This window comes from Alosa alosa, chromosome 17 (assembly GCF_017589495.1).
Source record: "Alosa alosa isolate M-15738 ecotype Scorff River chromosome 17, AALO_Geno_1.1, whole genome shotgun sequence".
Taxonomy (NCBI): Eukaryota; Metazoa; Chordata; class Actinopteri; order Clupeiformes; family Clupeidae; genus Alosa; species Alosa alosa.
Genome location: NC_063205.1, coordinates 29,227,958 through 29,252,957, shown reverse-complemented (window position 1 = coordinate 29,252,957; position 25,000 = coordinate 29,227,958). Strand labels below are relative to the sequence as shown.

Genomic DNA, 25,000 nt, shown 5'->3' with positions numbered 1-25,000 from the left:
ATTGGATCAGGGCTCAAATTACGTGGGAGCCAGAGGGAGCCGAGCTCCCATAGAGTGAGGACTGGCTCCTATGAAAGCAACAAAGTCAAAAACCTCAGGGGGTCTCTCATATCTGAAAGTGTCTGGCATTGTAATTTAATCTTAAACAACTGCTCATTATCCATCCCTGTGCGATCTCTTACCATTAAAGACGTTAAATTAAAATATAGGCTACTACGGGACGTAGACCTACACTACGCTCTTGAACGCAGCATGACACTTCACCACCACACCACTAGACTATATGAGCAAACCATATCGATTTGACAGCACTCGCAAATCTGAAGAAGTCACCCTGCTTTGATGTGAGTGTTTTGTCTATTTGCATCGGCGTTTATTGGGCTAGCCTACATGGTTTGATACGTGCTGAAAAGTCCTGTTTGCTGTTGAACTTGCGCTTCACCTATTCTATGTTGATTGACAAAGCCTAAATTATGGCCCATAATGCAGCCTACAATGATTGTGTTGTCTGATGATCTAGCTATCCTCTGCCATTCAGAGCTCCGGAAAGTTTCCAGCTATTTTGAAACACCTGTTAGCAATCTCTGATGTCGGAATATTCAATGGCTACCCGACAATATCTCAGTGCAAACTCCAAAATTGTTCGTCTATTAATTTTCCACAGTTCAACACATTAGCCTACTAGAACATAGTTTGGCTGGCTTTATTCATTTCTGCCAGTTAGTGCTTTTTCCCCTGTGTATAAGTTACACTACATACATTATTGTGTTTGACACTGAGGATACCCTATCTGAGACGGTGGTCTGGTTTAAATGAGTTACGTTGTGAAATTGAGAATGGCACAGACTAAATCGTTTAGTCTATTTCTTTTTATTGTGAAATTGAAATGAGATATGGACTATTATAATCAATAATATGTTGAAATTAATTAAAAGTAATCAATTTCTATGAAAAATCTATGTCTGTTGTGTGCATGTGTCAAGGTAAAGCCTAGGCCTACCCGGCGATATATTGTCGCGCATAAAAGCCCACTTATGCCTAGGCTATTTCATTGTATCGCTTTGTTAGGCTATCTTGCTGGGTGTGCCAACTTTTTATGAGATAGAGAGACCCCCTTAAAGACAAAAAGATCATTCGAGCCCTGATTTCATTACAAGGGATTACATTGTCCCCAGAGCAACTCGGGGTTAAATGCCTTGCTCAAGGGCACAATGGCCAAAGCCGGGAATTGAACCCACAACTTTTCCGACTACTGCATGCTAGCCCAGCTCCTTAAAACCACTCTGAGACTACCATCCGATTCGCACCATTTAGTCCAGTCCACACAGTTCAGTAGTAGACCAGAGGTGCGTACAAATTTGGCAAACAGTGGCGAACGTTTCGTGGGAAACATATTTTCTTTGAACAGTTCAATTTGAACGATTTGGTGTTAACATTCTATTGTAACTGTAATTGCATTATTGCCTTCGTCAAACTCACGTCCAGGTCCACTGTATGTTCGCAGAGAACTACCTCCTCAGACTGTTTGTGATTGTTTACAAACGTTCACCGAAAACTCACGGTTAACAAAAAACTGTTTGCAAACGTTCTCCTATATGTTTGCGAATTTGAACGAACCACTGGCCAGAGCTGTACTGCTGCTCTAGTCTACATAGAAGATTTTAGACAACATAGAAGATAGAGAGGACCTTGCACACCTTGATAGGTTGTACTGCAGGTGCAGCTGCTATTTCGCAAGAACAGCTTAAAGGCAAGAGAAAAGAATACTGCAACACCTCAGTGTTGCGCTTCTCATTCCTCGTACTCCTAAGTGGTTTAGAAAACATACAATACTATTCTCTTTCTATACACTATGATTGTGCATGTTAAATGTAATCCATTCCTGTGGTCCATAGTAAATAGATATTCTAAGCTGCTTTTTAGTGTGTGTTTAGCGTTTATGTGTGATGCCATATATGTGATCTTATATTTGACCATTACCTCTCACTAGACTTGAACAGCTCCATCAGACGTTGGTTACCAATGCGATCTACAGATGGCCTGACATGTCCAGGGTATGTGTACCATCATTATGAGCATTATCAAAGCATGTAGGGCTGCCAGGGCACCTTATCTTAAGCCCTCAAACCCACACTCAATCTGCTTCTGCAAAGAGTAAACTGCCCTGGAAAAGTTTTCCTGACTAACAGATTGACCAAAGTGGCATAAGGCCTCTCTCTCTAGGGAGGGGAAAGTAAGGAATACATCAGACTTGGATGAAGTACATATTTGTGTTGTTTATGAAGTGTGAACTAATCCACTGTAAATATATACATGCATGCTAATCATTTAATGTTTCCAAGTATGTTCCCTCTGATATGACTTATTTCTCCCCTCTGTAGAAGCTGAGTCAATATGGGGAAGATGGAGTCCAAATTGTTTTGAAGAACGACTTTAAGAACTTGGCTTGCTCATTTGGCCTTCCTGTCACACCAGCGGAACTTCAAGCACTGTGGTTGAGGTTTGAGCATTCCCCCTGCTCTTTGTTGGCACTGCACTCTAAAAAATACAGGCTTGGAAATTAGATATTGGACAGAACATATGCCGAGTTGTCTTATCCCAGCAGAATCAGTTGCTAGTTTAAAAGTGCTCTAAGCCATGTTGGGTAACGTCACTTCTGTTGATGTTCAAACAAAACAGAGAGCTAGCTCGCTACTCCTTCCCCCTTCCTCCCATGCAATTGAAACTCTCCTAAACGTGAATCTCGTTGGTGATTGGCTGAAACCGTTTGTTATGTTTTTATGGTCCAGGCTGGACCAAGTTGTTTTTGTTGCCGTTTTTGGAGCCTGGGCTGTCCACAGAGACCGCATTCTTTTTTCAGTGTATTAAGGGCACAGGTAGCTAGCGGATGTTGAGGTGTTGTTTGCTGTATGTGACAAAAAATGTTTTAGCTTACAAAAGTGCGTAACAACACCTTTAACCCAGAATCTGGGTTATGACACATTTGGTGGAGTAGTGGAGGGGCACTGTCCAAAACGGTTTGCTGGCCATGCTGCTGGGTCACCAAAAACAACCCAGACAACCCAAAATGGGTTAATTAAAATAACGTTTGAACATAAAAATGGTCAAACAGCCTCAATCCATCATTTGTATTGTGTGTGTGTGTGTGATGTGTTTGGTACTTTTGTATGTAAATGTCTGTTTTGTTTGTCTCTTATAGATATGACCCTACTGGCAAAGGCTACCTCACGCTCTCAGAGTTTCGGGAGAAGCTGCAGGAAGACCATACTGCTGATATCTATGGACCAGTGAACGCAGTTTCATTAAACTCATCCAGTCCCAAACCTAGTCAGACAGAGGTATCGCTGAAGGACATTGGGTAAGTGCCTAAACTAAGTATACTAGATAGGCTGTGTGGTGCCAGTCATGTATCAATTCATATGTATTCATTTGATAGATTGAGTGTGGAATTTAGCATGGTTTTAGAGTGCATGGCAGTGGCTTTAAAACTACACATCATTACCAACGTCACATTCCAGCGAACACATTCAACACATGTGCATGTTTGGTAATCCAAAGCAACAGTACATTTTATTAGCAGTAGGCCGCTGTTGCATTCTCAAACTTGAAATCATGGTCTTGCAATATGTCTAATGCTATTCTTGTTAGGTCAAGCTACCACATATTATATCATAGTCTTAATAAGTTAGTTCTTGTAATGTTGGGACATGCCAATTGCACTGTCTTTCATTTGCAGAAAAAAAACATGGATCAAGATTTCCGTGTGTGTGTGTGTGTGTTTGTTTGTGCAGGGACCTGGTGAGGCGTCATTACCACGAGCTGACCTCAGCCCTGTCCCGCCTGGAGGTGAGGAGGAGGGACGGGAGAGTGCGGCTGGAGGACCTGCAGAGTGTGCTTCAGCAACATGGCCGCCGTCTGGAGAGAGAGCAGCTCACGCAGCTACTACACAGGTACAGGAGTGGTGACACTTTGAGACATTTGAGGGATGTGTGTTTCTCTTTCTTTCTTTTTCGTTCTTTCTTTTTTTCTTTCTTTCGTTCTTTCTTTCCTTATTTCCCTCTCTCTGTCTTCAAACACACACACACACACACACAGATACACACACACCTCCACTCATCCCGCTTGTGTGGTTTTGTGCCAGTCTGAAGGTTAGGGTGGTTGCTGGGGCTCTGTCGTGGCTGAGCTTCCTGCGGGCCTTTGAGCTGGGACCAGTGCAGAGGTCAGAGGTCAGATCCCCCACCCCTGCCCCCACTGAGAACCTGGAGACCCTGAGCCCAGAGAGGGCCATCCAGAGAATCAGCGAGCTGGTCACCGCCTCAGCACACACACTCCACAAGGTAGAGGTCACACGTGCATGTGTGCGTACACACACACACGCATGCACACATACACACACACACGCATGCACACATACGCACACACACACCCACAAACAAAAACGCACGCACTCACACATACACACAGACACACACACAAACACATACACATTCACTAGTTCACACATGTTAAAAATCAAATATGTATGATGGGTCTAGCATAGTGGGTACATTATATACATACTATATTGTATATGCATGCAACACTGAACCATATGTAGTGATCTCTCTGCGTTAGTGTGCAATGACAGTTTTTGCTAATCATTTGCAAACCTTACATGTGACATAATGTCTAGGTGTTCTCTTCATTTGATCGTGATGGTAACGGAATGCTGTCCTCGCTGGACTTCCGAAGGGTCCTGGAGCACTTCTGCGCCAGGGTGTCGGACCGCCAGTACCGGTACCTTCTCAACCGGCTGGTGTTGGACTGGGAGAATAACGCTGTGTGCTGGAGAAACTTCCTGCACCAATTCAACCTCAACAACAAGGTTCATGCCCTCCTATTAACACTGCACTGCTCCCAGGAGGAGAGGCAGCACTATGCAAACCATAAATAAATATACGTAGATAGGTATAAGTATACTCTTTTGATCCCGTGAGGAAAATTTGGTCTCTGCATTTATCCCAAAAAGCCGAAGCGCTAACCAGTAGGCCACGGCTGCCCCTAATGACGCATTGATGACGCATTGTCTGTCAGGAATTTGTAAACGCGGCCGCCATGTTGGCCACATAGGGACAGCACTCGCCCGTAAATGAATGGAGACTTATGATGAGCTGAAGGAGTTTTGGGTTATAAAGTCCCTAGACTCCTGTCGTCCAGTAACACTGCACTGCTCTAGGAGGAGAAGCTGCACACATTTTAGGCATGTGTGAAACAATGCTGTAAATGCTGGATGCTTTGAAAATATTACATGAATATTTTAACATATCATTTGACAACACACAAAGTATAGTAAACTAAAAAAAATGCCTATAAACCATTTTTTCTTTTTTCAAAAAGAAAGTTTTTCAAAATGTTATTTTTTTTATGTTGTAGATAGAAAATTACTGTGATTAGATTAGCCTACAATGTTTGCCCAGTCCTGTAGATTACTGTTAACTGGAGCTTAGGTGCTTGAGCAAGGTGTTTACAGCGCCTGGACTGTAACTACAATTCCCGGGGAACTCTGCAGCAGGCCCCAGAGAGGAAGTTGATCATGGAGACGAGAGCTTGCACACCTGCCCAGCTGCAGTCTCTGCCAGACACTGAGATTTTGGACTGCGTGCGCCAAGTCGTCTCTGAGCATCTCTTCTCCATCGTCATGGAGATGGTGGACATGGACCCCACCAACTGCGGTTCCATCAGTAAAGACAAATTCAGGGATATCGCTGACCACCACCTTCACTTTCTCTCACCTGAGCAGGTAAGGGTTCAACAAAGCACACGTCTATGCTGTCTGATACACGGATGTACACTGAACACACGCTAATCAAACAAATCTATACATTTAGCTGTTTTTGTATTTTGTATTAGTACATAAAGAGTTCCACAAAATTAGATTTTTTTCTTAGCACAGATTCTCATAATGTATGATGGTATTAAATTGTATGTGCTTTCCAACAACAATGTGGAGTACATTTACAGAAAGGGGCAAAGAGAGAAATGCAAAGACATAATAAGAAAAAAAAATCCAATAGCTCTATGTGACTGAACTGCCATCTCAGTTGATCCATGTCTTAGTGTAATACCTAGCATCAGCAATTAGCAATCTCTTCACAGGGGGCTAATCCGGTTAGCCTGCCTGATATACTCTCCTCTTTGCCACATACAGGGGGATCGGAGAAGTGATCCATTTCAGTGTAGTCTGTGTGTCACATGTGCACACACACACACACACACACACACACACACACACACACACACACACACACACACACACAGACATACACACACACACACACACAGAAGCACAGCAAGAAATCCACTTTTTAAGCTTGCCTAACTGAATTCATGCGCTACACTCTCATAAGCTCTTGGGTGTGTAAGCAGAGGCACCGGCATCTTGCTCTGCATGCTGAACTCGCTGAATGAGATGAATCAAAATCATCTTGCTCTGCATGCTTTAACTCGCTGAATGTGATGAATCAAAATCATCTTGCTCTGCATGCTTTAACTCGCTGAATGTGATGAATCAAAATCCAATGGCTTATTCAGCTCAGGCCACTTCTGATCATTATGTACATTTTTACCTGTGATATGTTGGTGTGTAAAATCTGAAAATGAAATCTACAGATATTTTCAAAAACCTGCTGTAAAATATTTTCCAACAAAATTGTTAGTTTTTTTTTTATATAGTTCTATTAGGAAGAAATTGGATTTTTCTAAAAAAATCTACCTAAAATTTCATTAAAAACATATTGCTGTAGTAGCTCAACTGGTAAATCATGGTGGTTGGTAGGTTTCCAAAGTTATGATGTTTATAATCTATCTATAACCCACATCTGTGTAGAATATACAGGCACATTTTAAAACATTTAAATATCATGGAGAAGTCAATTTCCCTGCAATGCTAATGTTTTGAGATTCTGGATTTTATATTTTATTTTTATTTTATTTATTTATTTTTTTATTTTTTTGGGGGACTTTTCCATTATATTTTTTTAGATGCACCTGCAAAGATATTACTGTATATAGATATGATGGTCTCTATGCTAAGTAGTTTGGTTTGATGTGTTGTTTTAGTTGGAATGGCTGTGGGAGCAGCTTCCTCTGACGGAGCGGGGTGTCCTGGACTACCGGACCTTTCTGAAGTGTTTCAGTTCGGGGGACTTCTGTCTCTCCCTCACCTCTCCATCACTAACGCCTGATATGACCATAAGCCCTGTTAATGTTCAGACATCACCCATCCCACCACGACCCAGGACTCCACCCTGTGGCTCTCGAAGCTCCAAGGTATGGAGTATATGAGGAAAGAAAGAATATATATATATGGAGTATATGAGCACTCTCATACTCACATCCATCTCATGCTTTTAAAACTAATTTAAATTCTTGGCTTTCTCTTTATACCTTTGAACATACTCTGATCTTTTTTTCCTATCTTTTTTTCTTTGAATTGTTTTACTAAGGTTTGCTGCCAATGTTGCTTTTTAATGACGTTCGCCTTGTTAGTACTAAGAAGAATATAATTGCTCCCCGTCTGTGTTTCGCATGTTAAAATGTCGGTGTTACATTTCATAAAAAGAAATGTTTGAGCAAGAACTACAGATCTCCACCATATCTCAGAAAGACTTAAAATTCTGTCAGATGGTCAACTTTTTTTTTTAAGCGTCTCTCCTTACATGTGACCGATATGTAGATAGATTTTATTACCATTTGCACTTGTACTAAACAGAAAACAGTATAATTACTGTACATTGTAATTGTTCTCCATTGCTCACAGTTAGCTTTTTAGAGACAGAGGAGTTAAGGAGTTAAAGATAAGTAGTTCAGAGAGAGCAACACAATTAGTAATACATACATAATATATGTGTTATTTAAAAAATAACACTGGATTATCACACATATACATTTAAACACATATTTTTGCAGCTCCCTAGAGGGAACTAGGGAGAGCTGTCTGTATGACAGAGACCTAGCAACTCAACGTCAGCCTAGTCAGCCTAGTGTCAACGTCAACATTATGAGTGTGAGGCTGTGGGATCTTCCTCCCCTGCTTCATGTCCTGGGCATTCAGGGCTGGGCGAGAAGCTGCTGTGGAATTGGGCCATGTGGGTGCTGATGCTCACTGGCCAGTGATGTCTTCGGTCCTATCCTGATTCCCTCCGCCTGAACTGGGAATGAGCTGGGTGGTGTTAGTCCCTGAGGATGCTTTGTCCCCTTTTTTCCTGCAGAGCTTTCTATAAAGTGTATCCATAAAGGGGAGGTCAGAGCCAGTGTGTGTGTGTGTGTGTGTGTGTGTGTGTGTGTGTGTGTGTGTGTGTGTGTGTGTGTGTGTGTGTGTGTGTGTGTTAGATATGTGGTTGGAATTAGACTGGCTGTGTGTGTGTGTGTGTGTGTGTGTGTGTGTGTGTGTGTGTGTGTGTGTGTATGTGTGTGTGTTTTAAATGTGTACTGTGAGTTTAGACTGGTTTTGTGTGTATCTGTGTGTTAAATGTACAGTATGACTGTGATGTGATTAAGACTGGCTGTGTGTTTGTGTTAAATGTGTTATGTGTTGTGTGTGTGTGTGTGTGTGTGTGTGTGTGTGTGTGTGTGTTCAGCAGGGGCAGGCCCAGAGGCGGCGTCCAAGCTCCAGCCCACTGCTCAACTGTGAAGCGTCCGAGCGTCGCATCCAAAGCCGCGTGCGCTGCTGCTGGAAGGAGATACAGCGGAGGTGCCGTCTGGAGGACCAGCAGCGCAGCGGCCAGATCAGCCAGCACACCTTCATGGGTAACACCAGCACACCTTCATGGGTAACACCAGCACACCTTCATGGGTAACACTAACACCAGCACACCTTCATGGGTAACACTAACACCAGCACACCTTCATGGGTAACACCAATCACCCAACCCAAACCTAAATGCTACAGAAAGCATATTTGTTGTATTTAGTTCATGAAACCTACCCATATCACATACCAAAAGTCCAGGAAAATCCAAGTGGAGGAACATTTGTGCATACAACAAGGGCCAAAAACTGTACCTTTGGCATACTGTATCACCAGGAGTAGGATTTCTCCTGCTCCCACACAAAAGCATACTGCCTTTACTGCTTGAGCTTTTCAAGGTCAATCTGGACTAATGTGACCCTTATTGGTTCTTATAAGAAATCCTTAAGGAGCTGCACATCAATCTAACAGACCGGGAGTTTAGGCAGCTGGCTGTGAAGTATGACATCCAGAATACCGGGCAGCTGTCCTACCCAGACTTCCTGCGCCACTTTGTGCTCTTCCTGCGTCCTCAGACCAAACAGGCCTTAGAAAAACCAAAACCCAATGAACAGGTACGGAGACATGATTCTTTAATCATTCACATAAATATCCTTTTAATGACAGAGAATGCCAGGACTTGGTGCTGTGAGAGAAACGTCTGTGACTTCTCTGTTACAATGGCAGGGTATTAAAGGGTCCCTGTGTAATATTTGCCACTTTGCTGCCAATATATGAGTGCAAGGGCATTATTTGTGAGTTTATTATCAGTTGTGTTTACCTTGACGAGTGGAAAAATTCCAGAAAGGTGTTAAAAAAAAAAACTTTTGCCACATTTACGGCTTACTGTAAAAGACAGCATATAAAATGGCTGCTATCTTGCTGACAAGACCGCTTTAGAGACACACCAAGAGCAGGCAAGGGAAGGAAGGAAGGGGAGGGAGGGAGGGGGGAAATGAGGGCGGGCGCCAGATTGGGTACAAACTCAGCGGGGACCTCCCACCCTCGGGCTCCGTTCTGACACTTCCTTGATGACAGAATTGGGAGATTTAGTCTTTTCTGGCGCCGAGGACGGCCGGCGACGAACAAAGAGCGAGGGGGTGGGCTGGTTCTGCGAGACTCCCCACGGAGCGGCTGAACAGAGCCCCCCACCCCCAAAAGCCACATTAAGAGTGGGTGGGTGAGGACAAATCTGGCAACCCTCAATAATCGACCTTCCAAAAAAACAAATGCGACGAGATAGCTCACGGTTGGCCGTGATCCGGCACCAGGGCCCCACGAGCAGACTTCCTCAGAGCGCGCGCACCGGCGCCGGGACCGCCGAGCTCCAGCTCTGCAACGCTGCAGAAGATGACACTCTTTCCCCTTAGGAGCGTTAAGACAACGCAAATGAGAGAGACACTCGCTTTTTCAAACAAGGAGAAATTGAAATAGTTTATTTTTCGCTTTCCCTTTTTGCTCGCTGTGCCTGTTCAGACCTATTTGGGAGTGCGTTGAGAGGCGCCACACTTCTTGTCATCGCAATAGTCTCATTAGCTTGCTGCTTCAGAGTGCCTTGTCGTCGCTTGAAAGGTTTGCAGCCTCTCAGGAGGTAATGGAACCTGCTGTGCAGGCTGAACACTGCTGGGACTAATTTAACAGTAAAAACGTTTATCTGTACAAACTGCAAAGGTATCACTTACGCCTGTCCCAGGTATACATTAACATAAACTGACATTCGCACATTTGTAACGGGAAGCTGTGCAGCTTTAGGTGAAAGTAAGGAAGTAAGGTGTGTGTATGTGTGCGTTTGATGTGACTGCACATTTTGACTGCAAATTCTCTGTTTAAGACTCTATTCGAGTGTACCTGCCTGTATAAACAAAGTCTACGCTACACAAAACCAAAATGACACAGGAAACGGCATATACGTGCGAATAAAACAAATTCTTTGGCATATCGTTATTAATATTTAGTGCTATACAAAGGTACTCTCTTCTATATTGCCGTGGTCTGCTGTTCTATTCTCCTAAAACATTAGGTGTGAGTAAACCCTACTGAAAACTATGTCAAACTATGGGGGTTTTAATGTGAGAGCATCTGTGTTGCTGGTCTTGCCCAGACTTTGGCCTTTGTGAGTGATCAGTGTGCCGAGGCCCATCTGAGGATGAGCGAGTCGGTCCAGCAGTGCTGGACGTCCATGAGACAGAGTTTTGCAGTGCATGACCACCACCACAGTGGAACTATATCCATCCCAGACTTCAGGAAGGTGAGAGTATGTCTTACGTGCAAACACACACACACACACACACACACACACACACACACACATACTGTATGCACAAACACACACATACATGCTGTACATAGATATATGATACTTGCATCATATACTCAAAGAAACATACAGATTCTTTTAACGCCCACATCCTTTTTACACACAGACTACACATACACACACTAAAGGCAACATGCAGACCTGTACTGTACAGATTTGGGTTGTGGGGATTTTGTTTTGTAATTAGGTGTTTGTTGTTGGTGTTGTGCTTTAGGTGCTGCGGCAGCACAGCGTAAATCTCTCCGAGGACGAGTTCCTGCATCTCGCGTCCTGCTTTGATAAAGATGCGGGTGGGAGGATATCCTACAACGATTTTCTCCGCACCTTCCTGGGATGAACGCCAATCCCGTCTCCAGGTGCTACCGAAGCGGATATACAGCACGCTTTTACACACACACACACACACACACACACACACACACACACACACACACACACACACACAGCTTTCTGATAGACAAGGCCCCACACTGTGATATCCAGTCCTGCTAATGCTATTTATCCACATCTAGCCAGGGGCAATATCCCAAACCTCCTTAAAACAACAACAAAAAAACAGACATGTTCATTATCAACAGTCCTATCCCATATTTTACAGATTAAGTAAAACACTATGACAGGCCATCTGAATGGCTGAGACTTCTTGAGTCTCTTTGCTGTTTTTTTTTCTTTTAAAAAGGCTTCTTTTGAGTTTAAATTTGCTACAGTGCATTAGCGACTGATGCATCGGTCTCCATCCCCCTTTAATACTCTAGGCGCATGTGGCGCCGTTGGATGTTAAACAGCCCTAAAATGCCATAAACGTAGCCTTTGTTCCGTTCGGTACGCAGTGAAAGAGGGATGGCAGCGAGACAGAGGGACGTTTGTCATTTGCGAGAGCGCTCCAGTTTTTTTTTTACAAGCAAGAGACAGGGAGAGAGAGACTGACAGCAGAGGACGTCTACAGCAGTAGAACAGAGTGGAGAGGAGGAGAGGAGAAAAAGAAGGGAAGAACGGAAAAAAGTGAGGGAAAGTAAAGATGGGTGAGGAGAGGAAGAAAAGGGAGAGCAGTGAGGAAAGGAAAGGAGGGTAAAAGTGGAGAAGGGAAGAAGAAAAATAGGAGAAACTTTGTTTTAATGGAACAGTAAAAGGCAGCCTAGAAAGAAATGATTCTCCATCCCCTAGGATTACTTGTGTAATTATTTGAACGAAGGATTTCATTAGAATGTGTAGAAGGTGTGGAAAAGCGAGAGAGCAGGGAGAAAGAGTGTGTCGGGTTCTCGCGGCAGCAAATTAAGTTTTTGTCCGTGTTTAGATAATTGATATGAAAATCCAGATCCCTTTGATAAGAACAAAGGAGGGAAGCACAGATAAAGTTCCCCCCATCACACCTCTTGCATACCGCGGAGAAACAGAATCTGGGGAGAAATAACCAACTTTGAGGAGAGAAAAGAAAAGGCACCAGTGTACATGTAGTAGATGTAAGTGTATCTGTGTCTGTGTGTGTGTGTGTGTGTGTGTGTGTGTGTGTGTGTGTGTGTGTGTGTGTGTGTGTGTGTGTGTGTGTGTGTGTGTGTGTGAAAGAAATAAATAGAGAGAGAAAGACTGATGGGACAGAAGACACGTGGATCCAGGATTACGGATAAGGTTCCATTTAATTTGTGTAAATGATATCTCTGAGAACTGAATGCGTTGAATGTTAAGAAAGTTACAGCTCGACGTAGACCCCAGCTCCCATCGAGGCCAGCCACAGCAACTTGTTTTGTCTTCACCGCATACAGAGCTTTTAGAAAACATCTCACACGTTCACTGAAAATTAATGAAAACATTTCAATAGTCGATCTCCGACGTCGATGGCACGCAACACAAGAGATTGTCACACAAATAGCAAAAGATAAGAAGAAAAAAAAAAGAAACTATTTAAATTCAGCACAGCATGCCCTTAGGATCTGACCAGGAAAACACAACAACAAACCCGCCGACAGTAAGTGCTCAAAGAAAAGTGGAAAAAAACACAACACATAGGCGCATAGAAAAACAGAAGACAGAAAAGAGAGCAAGAGGAAAGAAACGTCCATGTTTGACCGAAGGCAAACAGACGTACAAATAAAGACACATAGAAAAACTGTTTTTTTAAAGATGAAAAGGAGAGCCAAGACTCCCAGCTGTCAGTCTGTCATCATCAGTTTATCTTTTTTTTTTGCTGTTTTTCTTCTCATCTCACTTCCTCTCACTTTCTTTCACCTCCCTCTCTCTCTCTCTCTCTCTCTCTCTCTTTCATAACACTTTTGTATCCTCCGGCTCTTTCCCCTCTGGCTCAGGGAGGAAAGCCTTCGATCTTTCTCTGAAGATGCACACAAGCGAAGTCATGCATACATGTACGCACACAGCAAACACACACACACGTCGACAGGAGTTTTTCATACTCCATACTCATGTACACATTCTCGTAGACTCGCACAGTGATACACACACACACAAACACACACACGCTGCTGAAACTGTCTGGCGAATGATGTTAAATTTCAGCATCAGTCAGTGCCAGCGGTCTGTCCACAGCTCTCTTCTCCAACCCCAGCTCCAGAGTTTGTCCAAGAGCAGGAGGCTACCACACACCCACACACACACAGACACACACACACATCTGACACGCTCAGCCATCCGTGACCATGGCACTCCAGTGCAAACTCTGCCCACCCTCGTACCCTCCACCTCTCTCTTAAAGGCGCTTTATGTGCGTTATGCTTAATGAAAACTGTACCGTCAACACAGTAGCACACCATTTCATACGAGCATTACAGGCACGTTTGAATTGCTGCACTCACTTCTCCGAAATGATAGTTGTCGCTACCGAGAAAAATACCATCCAGCTTCTGAAAGCAACGATAAGGAAAACTGTATCACCAATATTTGTTTGTGAATTACACTGGAGGGGTCCTAAAAGTTTCCGTTTACTGTTTGTGTTCTTATCTAGTCAGCAGCAACACTAGACTATTAAAGGAGAATTCCGGTGATTTTTCACATAGATGTCTGTTTCTAGAGGTCTCCGAATACTGCCAGGACAAAACCCAACCCCCTGAAAACAATCAGTTCTACCTCGATTGAGTTGCTGCAGCCAACAGCTAGAGCTGTGGGGCAGCTACAGAGCTACACTATAGGGGCATGAACAGGTTCTCAAGGTTTTCTCAACCCCATTATGGGACAGTGTGTGTTTACAAGTAGCTGTGAGCCAGACAGCAGGTAATGAAACACCTGTTAGTTATCACACAAGTTAGCAAAACAAGCATTTCTTTATCTTAAGTAGCCGTCCATGTCGTGAGTGCGCCTCATGCAGCAGGTTGCAAAAATTGGGAGGTGCATGACCAACCGAAATGGCACCAAGTGCCAGCCGAAAGAACTTTCTGACACGTCGCTGGCTTCTGTGCGCACGCCGGCAACAGCGAGAGTAAACTCTGCTTTCACCCTCTTCATTGGTGTGCACCCCTCGACACCCTGCAGCCTACCATCCGCCAAACCATAGTCGGCATAATTAAGAGACACACAAGAGTAAATGATAGCTGGGAGGAACGTTAAATAAATTATGGCAGGGGCTGAGGGGGGGGGGGTACATAGATCAAAGTGTGATGTGTTCTTTTTATGCAAAAGCAGCGCACCGGGTGTCAGGGAGCCTTTGATTCTCTGGCGGAGGTTCCGCTGTATCTTAGTGGGTTCTGAGGTACGGTCTGGAGGGTGCTTGCCTCTAGCAAACGCTACTGACATCTGAGGAGAGAGTTCATGACCTCTAAATGGGGGAACGTTTTTTTCATGTCCACACACACACACACACACACACACACACACATCCACACACACACATATTAGCACTGACATTTCAAATCAAACAACCACTTACAGACAAAAAAATCTATATAAATATATTCACAAGAAGTACAGACAAAAGAACATTTAAGTATTTGAAGTCATTATTGATTCAGTATTTTCAGGTTTTTTTCCAGTTACATTGACCATTACTGTACATTACATAGAACTCCCTGTGAAAAAACCTATCTAGCTCAAACAATTATACCATCATCTTCAGATCCCAAGTTATCTCAGGTGTGGGAGGCCAGTCGAGCACTTACAGTAACAAGACGGAGTAGAACCGTAAAATGAGAGAGAGATGTGATGAGTGAGGAGAGAGTCGAGGAGCAGAAAGAAAGAAGAGAGAGAGAGAATGTGTTCATTCATAAATCTGGTGGGATCAGTAGAAGTTGACATTCAGTTTCTGCCCCTGATCACAGATATAAGGGGAGAGAGGGAGAGAGAGAGAGGGGAGATATGTCAAAGAGAGGACACTTGCTGCACCCCTGAATTTCCATGCAGTCTGTGGTCAGTAAAAGAGAAAGCAAAAAACAAGAGAGAAAGAGACATGGGATGCTGGGATGATCTTGCATTCCCTGAGTTCTGGCAGGCCAGAGAACCCAGAACCACACACACACACACACACACACACACAGACATTCATTCATCCATAAACCACACTCGAACACAGTACAGATTGTCGGGCTGAGAAGTGCAATGAAGTCCAGAAATCAGTACAGAGAGGGTCTGACTGTCCATTCTCCCAGGTGGACGAGGCGCTATGGGGCGGTCCACTGCAGTCCAGATAGAGGCAGGGGGTTCAGGACAGACATCCACAACACAAAATAATTAGGGGTTATGAAAGCATTGGCTGACAGAGAGCCTGGTAACAGCGTCCATCCAGCCTGGGATAATATGTACAAGACCACACCCACCCGTTCACTCGTTAGGGCCCTGATTGGTGAGAAGTGGGTGGGCAGGGGGTTGGGTGGGGGTGGGGGGTGCTGAGGGTCCAATCATGTGCTCCGGGGGTTGGGCAGGTCGAAGACGATGGGCGGGTTCATGGGCTGGAAGTTGACGGTGCAGGCGGAGGCGTTGATGTAGGTGGTGGTGCCATCTGTCATCATGCCGTACCCTGACACAGACACACACACACACACATGTTAACTGCAAAAACCCTATTCAAAAGGTTTCACAAGTATTCATATTAATTTAGCAGATTATTCATAACGCATCTTAAAAGCTGGATGTAAAGCATGAAACACACAAGAAGTCCACAATCTAACTCAGACTAGTGGATCACCCTCTAGGGATTTCTGGCCCCAGCTGTGGCGCAACTGGCTGGGGCACCTGCACCGTACGCCGGTGACCCGGGTTCGATTCCCACCCTGTGGTCCTTTCCGGATCCCACCCCTGCTCTCTCTCCCATTCGCGTCCTGTCACTCTCCACTGTCCTATCATTAAAGGCATAAAAAAACACCACTATGCTATGATTCCTGTGTAGGCATATTGCCAGCTTACTGTATGTAACCAATTCAAATAATTGTTATATTTAAATATCCAGTTTTTCAAGCTTAAGAAGAAAAAGTGACTAATTGCGATTAATCACAGAAAATTGTGTGATTAATCCAAGCAATTTTAAAAATTTGTTGTAACTAAACTATTTAACCAAAACTTGTAACTAAACTTTTTTCAACTCAGGAATTAATAGCCCTTAATTATAAAGTTCTGCTTAGAATGTGTTTTTATGAGAAATCTATAATTTGTTATATAGTTGATATCTGATTAGTAGAACATTTCCCTGAGACATCATGTTCAGTTACTTATGGAGATTTTAAGCATTTTATGTCTCTGTGAATTGCCATGATATAATCAAGCACATCAATGAAAAACATCAATTAAATTGTTTATATCACTAATGAATTGTGTTAGTGTGTCAGGATGAAAGTATTCTACAGTACATCTATAAACGTGACAGTGGAAAGGAAAAGATAAAGAAAGCTTTCTAAAGTTATTTTTTAATGATGATCATTTCTCTGATTCTTCTCACACCTGCTTTGATGCTTTTGAGGGCAGAGTGTGGAGTTAGTATGGTAATGCTTCAGCGCCTGTAGATGCGTGCAGCTAAATTTACTCTGATGCTGGGGTGCGGATCTGATCTAGTTTCTAATCTGGAGCTTTCTGAGGGGCCGCGCTGTTCTGCTGGAGATGCCCCAACCCGCCTAACCTCGAAAACACAGCCTCGCAGAGACCAGACTGTGGCACGGGACACAGTCCTGGGCACGCGCGCACGCACACACGCACACACCATACACACACACACTCACACACACCATACACACACACACTCACACACCATACACACACACACACACACACACACCACACACACACACACACACACGATACACACACACACACACACACCCCATACACACACACACACACACACACACACCATACACACACACACATACAGACACACACACACAAATTCATATTCACATGCTCTCATATCTGTACACTTCCAGATACAATTTCTTCAGCTGAAGCTGTTTCAAGGTCAGTGAGTTTAATGCGATGCCTCTTCAGTACCCATTTTAGAAGATCTTTGCTATGCTTTTTCAAACCTTATTTGGCATTGGGCTATGCTGACCTCTGGTAGTTCCTCCATTGAGATGTAGCTAAATAAACCCCAATACATGTAGTCAAATATGACTATAAAGACCATAGAAAAGACCAGGTGACAGCATTCTTAGCCCTGTGTGTGTGTGTGTGTGGGTGGGTGTGGGTGTGTTCATGGTTTTTATTTTTTTGTCTATGTGCAATTAACCGCTGTGTGTATGTGAGTGTTACTCGTGTCCAAAGACGTGTGTGCAGATAATGTGTGTGTGTGTGTGTTATGTGTGTAATCGCTGTGTGTGTATATAAGCGTTACCTTTGTGGATGTGTCCAAAGCATGTGTAGATAGTGTGTGTCTGTGTATGTACGTGGGTGTTATTTTTGATGTGTGTTATCACTGTGTGTGTATTTGAAAGTTACCCTCATGGATGTGTCCAAGCATGTGTAAATAGTGTGTGTGTGCGCATGTGTGTGTGTTATTTTTGATGTGTGTTATCACTGTGTGTGTATGCGAGCGTTACCCTCGTGGATGTGTCCGAAGACGTGCGTTTTGGGCTGGACTCTCCTCTGCACCGTGTTGAGCAGCTCCACACACCCCACACGCTGCATCTTCCTGGGGACCCAGTCCAGAAAGCCTGGGGGACAAGAGGCCACCGGGCCACGTTACACAACATTCGTATACACACACACACACAGAAATAAACACACACACGCACGTACACATGTGCACTGGTCTACACCGACTTAGTGTAATGTATGCATGTACACATAGAGATTTGGATGGACACTTCATATCTCACAAATACACATTCTGAATAAGCACTCATGAATCAAACATTATAGTAAGTAGAACGCTCCATTGACTTGAATGGGATTTCCCAAAGTTCTAGCGGTCATTATTTCTTGGGAAATGATCTCTGAAAAAAATAATGACCGCTGTCAATGGCAACGGAGTTTGTGCTTCTAATTCAGGTATTTCATATCCTACATGGCCTGGAGCTTAATTTAAAAGTGAAAGCAGACGGTTGATCAGCTGTGTTCTAAAGAATGTTTGATTCAACATTGAACAAATAGGCTAGGCTATGTAGGCTAAATTCATATTGTGGGGAGTTTATTATTTCGTTTTGGCAAGTAGCCGTGTAATAAGCGGGATGTATAAGAAATCAGACTACTTGCCAAAACGAAATAATAAACTCCCCACGATATGACTTTAGCCTACATAGCCTAGCCTATTTGTTACCGTTCATTCGTTTGCTGAGGAACAAATAGTTCGCAACACACGCTGCGCGTCGGGGTTCTGTTCTCCCTGTCGGGACTTATTTTCTGATAATTACCGGCGGACAATACATTATCCCGCTTATTACACGGCTACTTGCCAAAATGAGAAAAGAAACCTAACACAATTGTAAGGCCCATCTTTTGCCCAAACCTTATGCATTTCTAAAGAATGCCCTTTTGCATTCAATTTACATGTGTGGATGCCTGTGTTTGATCTGTCTTGTCTTAGCTGGCCATGGCCAAAGATCCCCAACACCCGCCCATGCATAAAGTGACCATTTGCTCCTTGTTCTGGCCCCTCTACTGAGAGATAACTCAGTCCTGGGCCTACTTGATGTCTTGTGGTGAGATAGGCCAACCTCATTATCATACAGTATTGCTCTGTAAATATGTGTTGTGAATAATACATTCATGTTTGGTCTTGAATTAATACTTGTAATGTGGGCAACAGTCTGATTATGGTTTTGGTACAATTGAATGTATCTGTGCATAGTTGTAGATTAAGAATTAAACTGCAGCATAAAGTTATGATATCCACCTGGGCCACACCCATCCACCTCAGACAACAAAGGCTCTGATGAGTCAGGGGTGGCCCAAGTGAATGATAAAAGTGGAGGCTCTGGTCCTCCAGGGGCTCTCTGCTTCTGGTCTTCTGCCTTCTGGTCTTCTGTCTTCTGTCTTCTTTCCCATCTTGGGGCTTCTTTTCCCATCTTCTCTTCTTTTCCACCTTGGACCTCTTCTCTGTGTCTCTCTCTTTTCCCCCTCTCTCTCTGTCTCCCTTTGTCTCTCTCTCTCTCTCTCTATCTATCTGGGTTTGTATTGTTTTATCTGGTGTATCTGTTATCTTTAACTTGTCAAGTTTACCTCTGTGAATTGGTTAAGTTTCCTTTGTTACCATTTGCTACTGTTACAGTAGACCCTGTGAGTTTACTTGTACATTCAACTGAAGTGATATTGGTTACATTTACCTTTAAGACTTAATGCCTATTAAATTGTTAATTTGCCTACCAATAGTATATCTTCACCTCGTGAGTGTGCCATGCCATCCCTCCTCCATAGCTGATAAACTAGTTACTTGGTATTGATTGGTGATACAAATTATTAATCAAATGGAGTCAGATTAACGAGTATATAATAATATCATTGCCATTTAACTTTTCACCCTATTTGTCCACAAAAGCTCCTTCAAGTGAGGATATAGCTCGACGTCTCTATGTTTCCGAGGCTATATATATATATCATTTCGGAAGGCTTCTTACACAATGAATCTTTAAAAATGATTTTGCTACCATTTCGTGTCTTCCGCTAACAAATAATAGTTCGCCACACAGATAGAACTTGACAGTTTCAGGTGTTGCGTGGCAACGTCTTACTAGCTTACTTTCCCTTTCAATGAAATTCCATTGCAATAAGCAAACGGAATTCTTGCGGAGGGATATGAAAGACGTTAATCAACCCGTTGCCATTGACAGCGGTGATTAAATGCTTTGCCGGTGATTTATGTAGATTTAACATAGGCCCGAATGTTGGGAAGGCCCATTCATGTGAATGGAACTTTCTGCAGCACTCTGAAGAGCCGTGTAATAATATATATAAAAATATATATATATATGGGGGAAATAAGTATTGAACGCGTCAACATTTTGAATATGACTGTCAAATGTCACTCAGCAACCGTAGGATGACATCAGACAAATGTGCAGTGGTCTCTTATTTTCTTATTTGTTTCCAGAGCTGTGTATATATATAAATAAATAAATAAATAAATGTTCAGACTGACACAAGCATATATGCACTTTATGGCGTACTGATGAACACACACACATACACACAGAGGGAAGAAGAGGCAGAATGAATAAGAATGTAAATCCAACAGAAAACACGTCTGCATTGCAGCGCATACATCAAGCACATACCCCCCACTGAGAGAAAGGATAAATCAGAGAGAAAGAGAAAAAGGAGAAGAGGAAAAAAAACAAAATGAGGCAGACAGAAAGAGGGACAGACAGAGTAGAAGGAGAGAGGGAGAGAGAGAGAATGGAAAAGAGAGAGAATGAGAGGGTAAGAGAGTTAAGTAGACAGAGAGAGAGAGATGGAGACTGATTTACTGGCCCTATGAATGTGGGATTTTGCTGAGTCCACAAAAAAACCCACTGACGCTTCTATAAAACACAAATAAAACACACACACACACACTATTTGAGCTCATCACTCTTATTTTTAAGAGTGCACAAACACAAACATTCACACACACTCACACAAACGCATCCAGACAACATGAGTTGCAAATATACAGCTCAGTGTTGTGGGGAAGATGGAAGCATCTGGTTTCTCACAACAACTTCCTCAAGGTGCAAATACGTGTGTGCCGCCACGGTTCTGTGCGTGTGTGCATTTCTGTGTGTGTGTGTGTCAGAGAGAGTGTGTGTTTGTATTTTATGGCGTGGTGTGGAAGCGCCGGGATTTGCCGCACTGCGAACAGCGTCTCCAGGCTGCACGCATTAGCAGCCTGGTGTAGAAACTCCATCTGTCAGACACTTGCAGCGACACACACACACACAATGGCATATATTCAAACGCATACACAATGTCATACATATACACACAAACACAGAGACATGCTCAGAGACCCACAAATACATATGGTATTGTATACACATATACTCAAGGGTACCCACATCCACAGTTGCGTGTATAAAACACCTTTACAAACAGACACTTAAAATGCCTAATATACACTTAAGACACATACAGTATAAGAGACAAGCACTGGCAAGCACTTTGATGGCTGGCTGATTGGAGTTCTGTGTGTGTTCTCTTTTCTGCTCCTTGTTGGTGCCCCCAATCCCAATCCTCCCCCACCTTTCTTATGCAGCCCTTGCCACTTAATCTACTAATCCCCCCATAAATGCACAAATAGGCTGACACCAGACATAATTTCACTGCATTTCTTACTTCCAGTAACTATATGCATGTGACAATAAACTTCCTTGTATCCTTGTATCCTTTCGGTGTGTAGACCTTTATGCCAGCAAAAGCATTTGAACATAGTTTTGGTTGCTTAATAATATGATGTTTCTGGTTTAAGGAAATTGTGGTGTCTCTGTGTGTGTGCATGTATTTGTGTGTGGTTATGTGTGTGTGAGTATATTTGTGTGTGTGTGTTTGTGTGTGTGTGTGTGTGTGCCAGTGTGTGTGTGAGTATATTTGTGTGTGCGTGTGTGTATGTGGTTGTGTGTGCATGTGTGTGTGCGTGCATGTATTTATATGTGTTTGTGGTGTGTGTGTGTGCATGTGTGTGTGCGTGCATGTATTTATATGTGATTGTGGTGTGTGTGTGTGTGTGTGGTGAGTGTGTGTGTGTGTGTGTGTGTGTGCGTGCATGTATTTATATGTGTTTGTGGTGTGTGTGTGCGAGAGTGTGTGTGTGTGTGTGTGTGTGCGTGCATGTATTTATATGTGTTTGTGGTGTGTGTGTGTGTGTGTGTGTGTGTGTGTGTGTGTGTGTGTGCGCGTGTGTGTGCGTGCATGTATTTATATGTGTTTGTGGTGTGTGTGTGTCTGTTACTTACCCAGAGGAGGGCAGTGTGTCACTAGGATGTCTGTGTTGTCTGGGATCTGGTTCCATTTGTCCAGCAGTGCCTGTCCCCTCGGAAGATTAAAACCCCATCCATAATACCACGGCTGCCTAGCTCACACACACACACACACACACACACACACACACACACACACACACAAAGAACATACAACAGCATACCGATACATACATAAAACATACACACACACACACACACACAAAGAAAGAGCAGAGACATCAGTGTTAGTTATTAGATAGTTAGTACTTTAGACACAGCCTGACAACCATGAGCATCTTCTTCCCCATCATCTTCATCACTGCCCCCTGTGGTGCTCTGATCTCTTGCTCAGTAATCTTAATCCTCCGCACCCAGATTAGGAAACACCCCATGGAGAGTAATCTGACACATCCGAATATGTGCATGCATGCATGTATATGTGTGTGTGTGTGTATGTGTGTGTGTACATGTAAGTGAGAGTGTGTGTTGTGTATGCATTAGAGAGAACGAGAACGGCAAAAAGTCACAGACTTTGAGGTTCTTGACAACACCTCAGCGAAGATAACAAAAAAAAAACCCTCCAGGTAACATAAATGAATAAGTAAACATCTGCATAAGTGATGAAACGGCACTGCTAAAACCAGCTGTCTCTTTGATCAAGACCGTGTCTGCACGTCACGGCTCTCAGAACATTCCAGATTGAAAGGAAGAGAGGAACATGGGAAGGGAGAGATAGGGAGAGCATGTTGAAGAGACAGAGAGAGAGAGACAGACGGATAGATACAAGGAAAGGAGGTAAGAGAGAGCGAGAGAGAGAGTAAAAGGGGGAGAAGAGTTGATAGCTGTGCTTGTGTCCCATCACTTTGATTGCGGATGCACCAAGCTTGAGTGACGGTGTAGAAATTAACATGTCACTAACAATCTGTCCCCAGATCCATCTTCCACGGCCGTGTTGGGTTTGTGTGTGTGTGCGTGGGTGCGAGTGTGTGTGTGTGTGTTTGTAGGTGTGTGTGTGGTGGTTAGTTCTCCCGGCACTGGCTTTTTTTAATTTACGGTGTGCAGTCATTTGAAACGCCAACTTTTATGGGAAAGTGTTTGACGCTTCACTGTCTTATGGTGCTTCGCTCACACACACTCTCTCTCTCTCACACACACACACACACACACACACACATATACACACACAGACACTCTTGTTCATTTGCTCTGGTCTTCTTTTGGGTGACTTTGTTGAGTATCACTTGTAATCTGCACCATCCATCCACACACAGCTAAACAAACATGCACGTGCATGCGCGCACACACACACACACATACACACACACATGCATAGTCCACTATTTATGCAAAAGCAGCCCCCCAAACAAACACACACACACACACGCACGCACACACAGTGCAGGCAAACACACATTTCAGTAGAGACGCAATCTCGTGGAAAAGTTGAGCAAAGAGTGGGAAGAGAGGATACAGGGGAGGGAGGGAGGGAGGGATGGAAGAAATAAGAAAACAGAGAGAGAGAACGAGAGAGGGAGAGAGAGAGAGTGCGCCTCTGAGTACATCCACTCGTGAAGGTCAAGAGGCGAGCAGTGCCTCGTGGGAAACGCAGTCCTGTTCTTTCATGCAGCTCCCGTTTGATTAATATTCAACCGCGTCAAACATCAGAGCCTAAACAGAGGCGATGAAATATCTAAAGTCCTGTGAATGCACGCTCAATAACTCACACCACCGATCTTAAAACATTTAAATTGGTCCGCGCATATTAATGGAGGGGAGCTGAAATATTCATGACCGATTCGCCAAAACGTCTCAATTAAACGTCGGCGAGCGGGACGAGCGCTCCTCTGGGCGTCGGGCGTCGCTGCTCGCTCATGAACTGACCGAGGCAAACGGGGCAAACTAATGCAACTAATAGACGACAGGGAAAATGACCAGAGGAAGAAGGAGAGATCTGAGAGACCATTTCCATTGGCACCACTTCTACATGTGAAGTGGATAAAGGTGGATGGAGACATACACTCACATAGATGGAGACAGAGAGATGATGGGGATGATAATAATTGATGGAATGATGATGATGATGATGGTGATGATGATGGTGATGATAATGATGATGGTGATGATAATGATGATGTGCGCTCCTAATAGGCAGGTGTTGAGTTCTAGCACCTCTATCTAGAGCCAAAACCCACACTAACCACAGTGAAAGAGAGTAGAGATAGATAGATAGATAGATAGATAGATAGATAGATACTTTATTGATCCCCAAGGGGAAATTCAAGGGTCTCAGTAGCATACAGACATCACACACAACATGCACTTACAGCAGAAATGGTAAATATAAGTATAAGTATAGTGTGTGTATAGTGGGTTTATGTGTGTGTGTGTGTGTGTGTTTGAGTGTGTTTGTAGAGGAAAAGAGAGGCGCCTGAAACAGCTGTTTACGTTAGGAGGATTTTCTCCTCACGGCACATCCAGAGGAAAGAAAGAAAAGCACACAGAGAAGAAGAGATGGAGAGAGAGAAAAAAACATGAAAGAAAGGAACAATCAAACATAATCAGTATTTTTGTTTTTGCTGCGTATTTCGCCCCATGGCCTCAGCTTTTCAACCAGCAGTT

General features: G+C 43.5%; 2 protein-coding genes across 4 annotated transcripts in view; one reads left to right on the top strand and one right to left on the bottom strand.

Moving 5' to 3' along the window:
• Positions 1–11,726, top strand: part of LOC125310455 (EF-hand calcium-binding domain-containing protein 6-like) — a 33,633-nt gene extending 21,907 nt beyond the window's left edge. For 2 of the 3 annotated variants that reach the window (XM_048267904.1, XM_048267902.1), the window contains exons 19-30: positions 1,991–2,054; positions 2,382–2,500; positions 3,200–3,358; positions 3,792–3,950; positions 4,142–4,337; positions 4,673–4,864; positions 5,549–5,779; positions 7,099–7,308; positions 8,619–8,787; positions 9,167–9,342; positions 10,869–11,015; positions 11,299–11,726. In XM_048267904.1, the coding sequence (XP_048123861.1) occupies positions 1,991–2,054; positions 2,382–2,500; positions 3,200–3,358; positions 3,792–3,950; positions 4,142–4,337; positions 4,673–4,864; positions 5,549–5,779; positions 7,099–7,308; positions 8,619–8,787; positions 9,167–9,342; positions 10,869–11,015; positions 11,299–11,421 (1,945 nt within the window). In that variant the 3' untranslated portion in view covers positions 11,422–11,726. The remainder of the gene's footprint in view (positions 1–1,990; positions 2,055–2,381; positions 2,501–3,199; positions 3,359–3,791; positions 3,951–4,141; positions 4,338–4,672; positions 4,865–5,548; positions 5,780–7,098; positions 7,309–8,618; positions 8,788–9,166; positions 9,343–10,868; positions 11,016–11,298) is intronic. The other variant, XM_048267903.1, reaches the window with a different exon arrangement.
• Positions 11,727–14,873: 3,147 nt separating this feature from the next.
• The window catches only part of mpped1 (metallophosphoesterase domain containing 1), a 46,703-nt gene continuing 36,576 nt past the window's right edge, over positions 14,874–25,000 (bottom strand). Inside the window, exons 6-8 of the mRNA XM_048267936.1 lie at positions 22,376–22,491; positions 18,047–18,160; positions 14,874–16,038 (exon numbers count right to left, since the gene is read on the bottom strand). Coding sequence (XP_048123893.1) covers positions 15,920–16,038; positions 18,047–18,160; positions 22,376–22,491 — 349 coding nt within the window. The 3' untranslated portion in view covers positions 14,874–15,919. The remainder of the gene's footprint in view (positions 16,039–18,046; positions 18,161–22,375; positions 22,492–25,000) is intronic.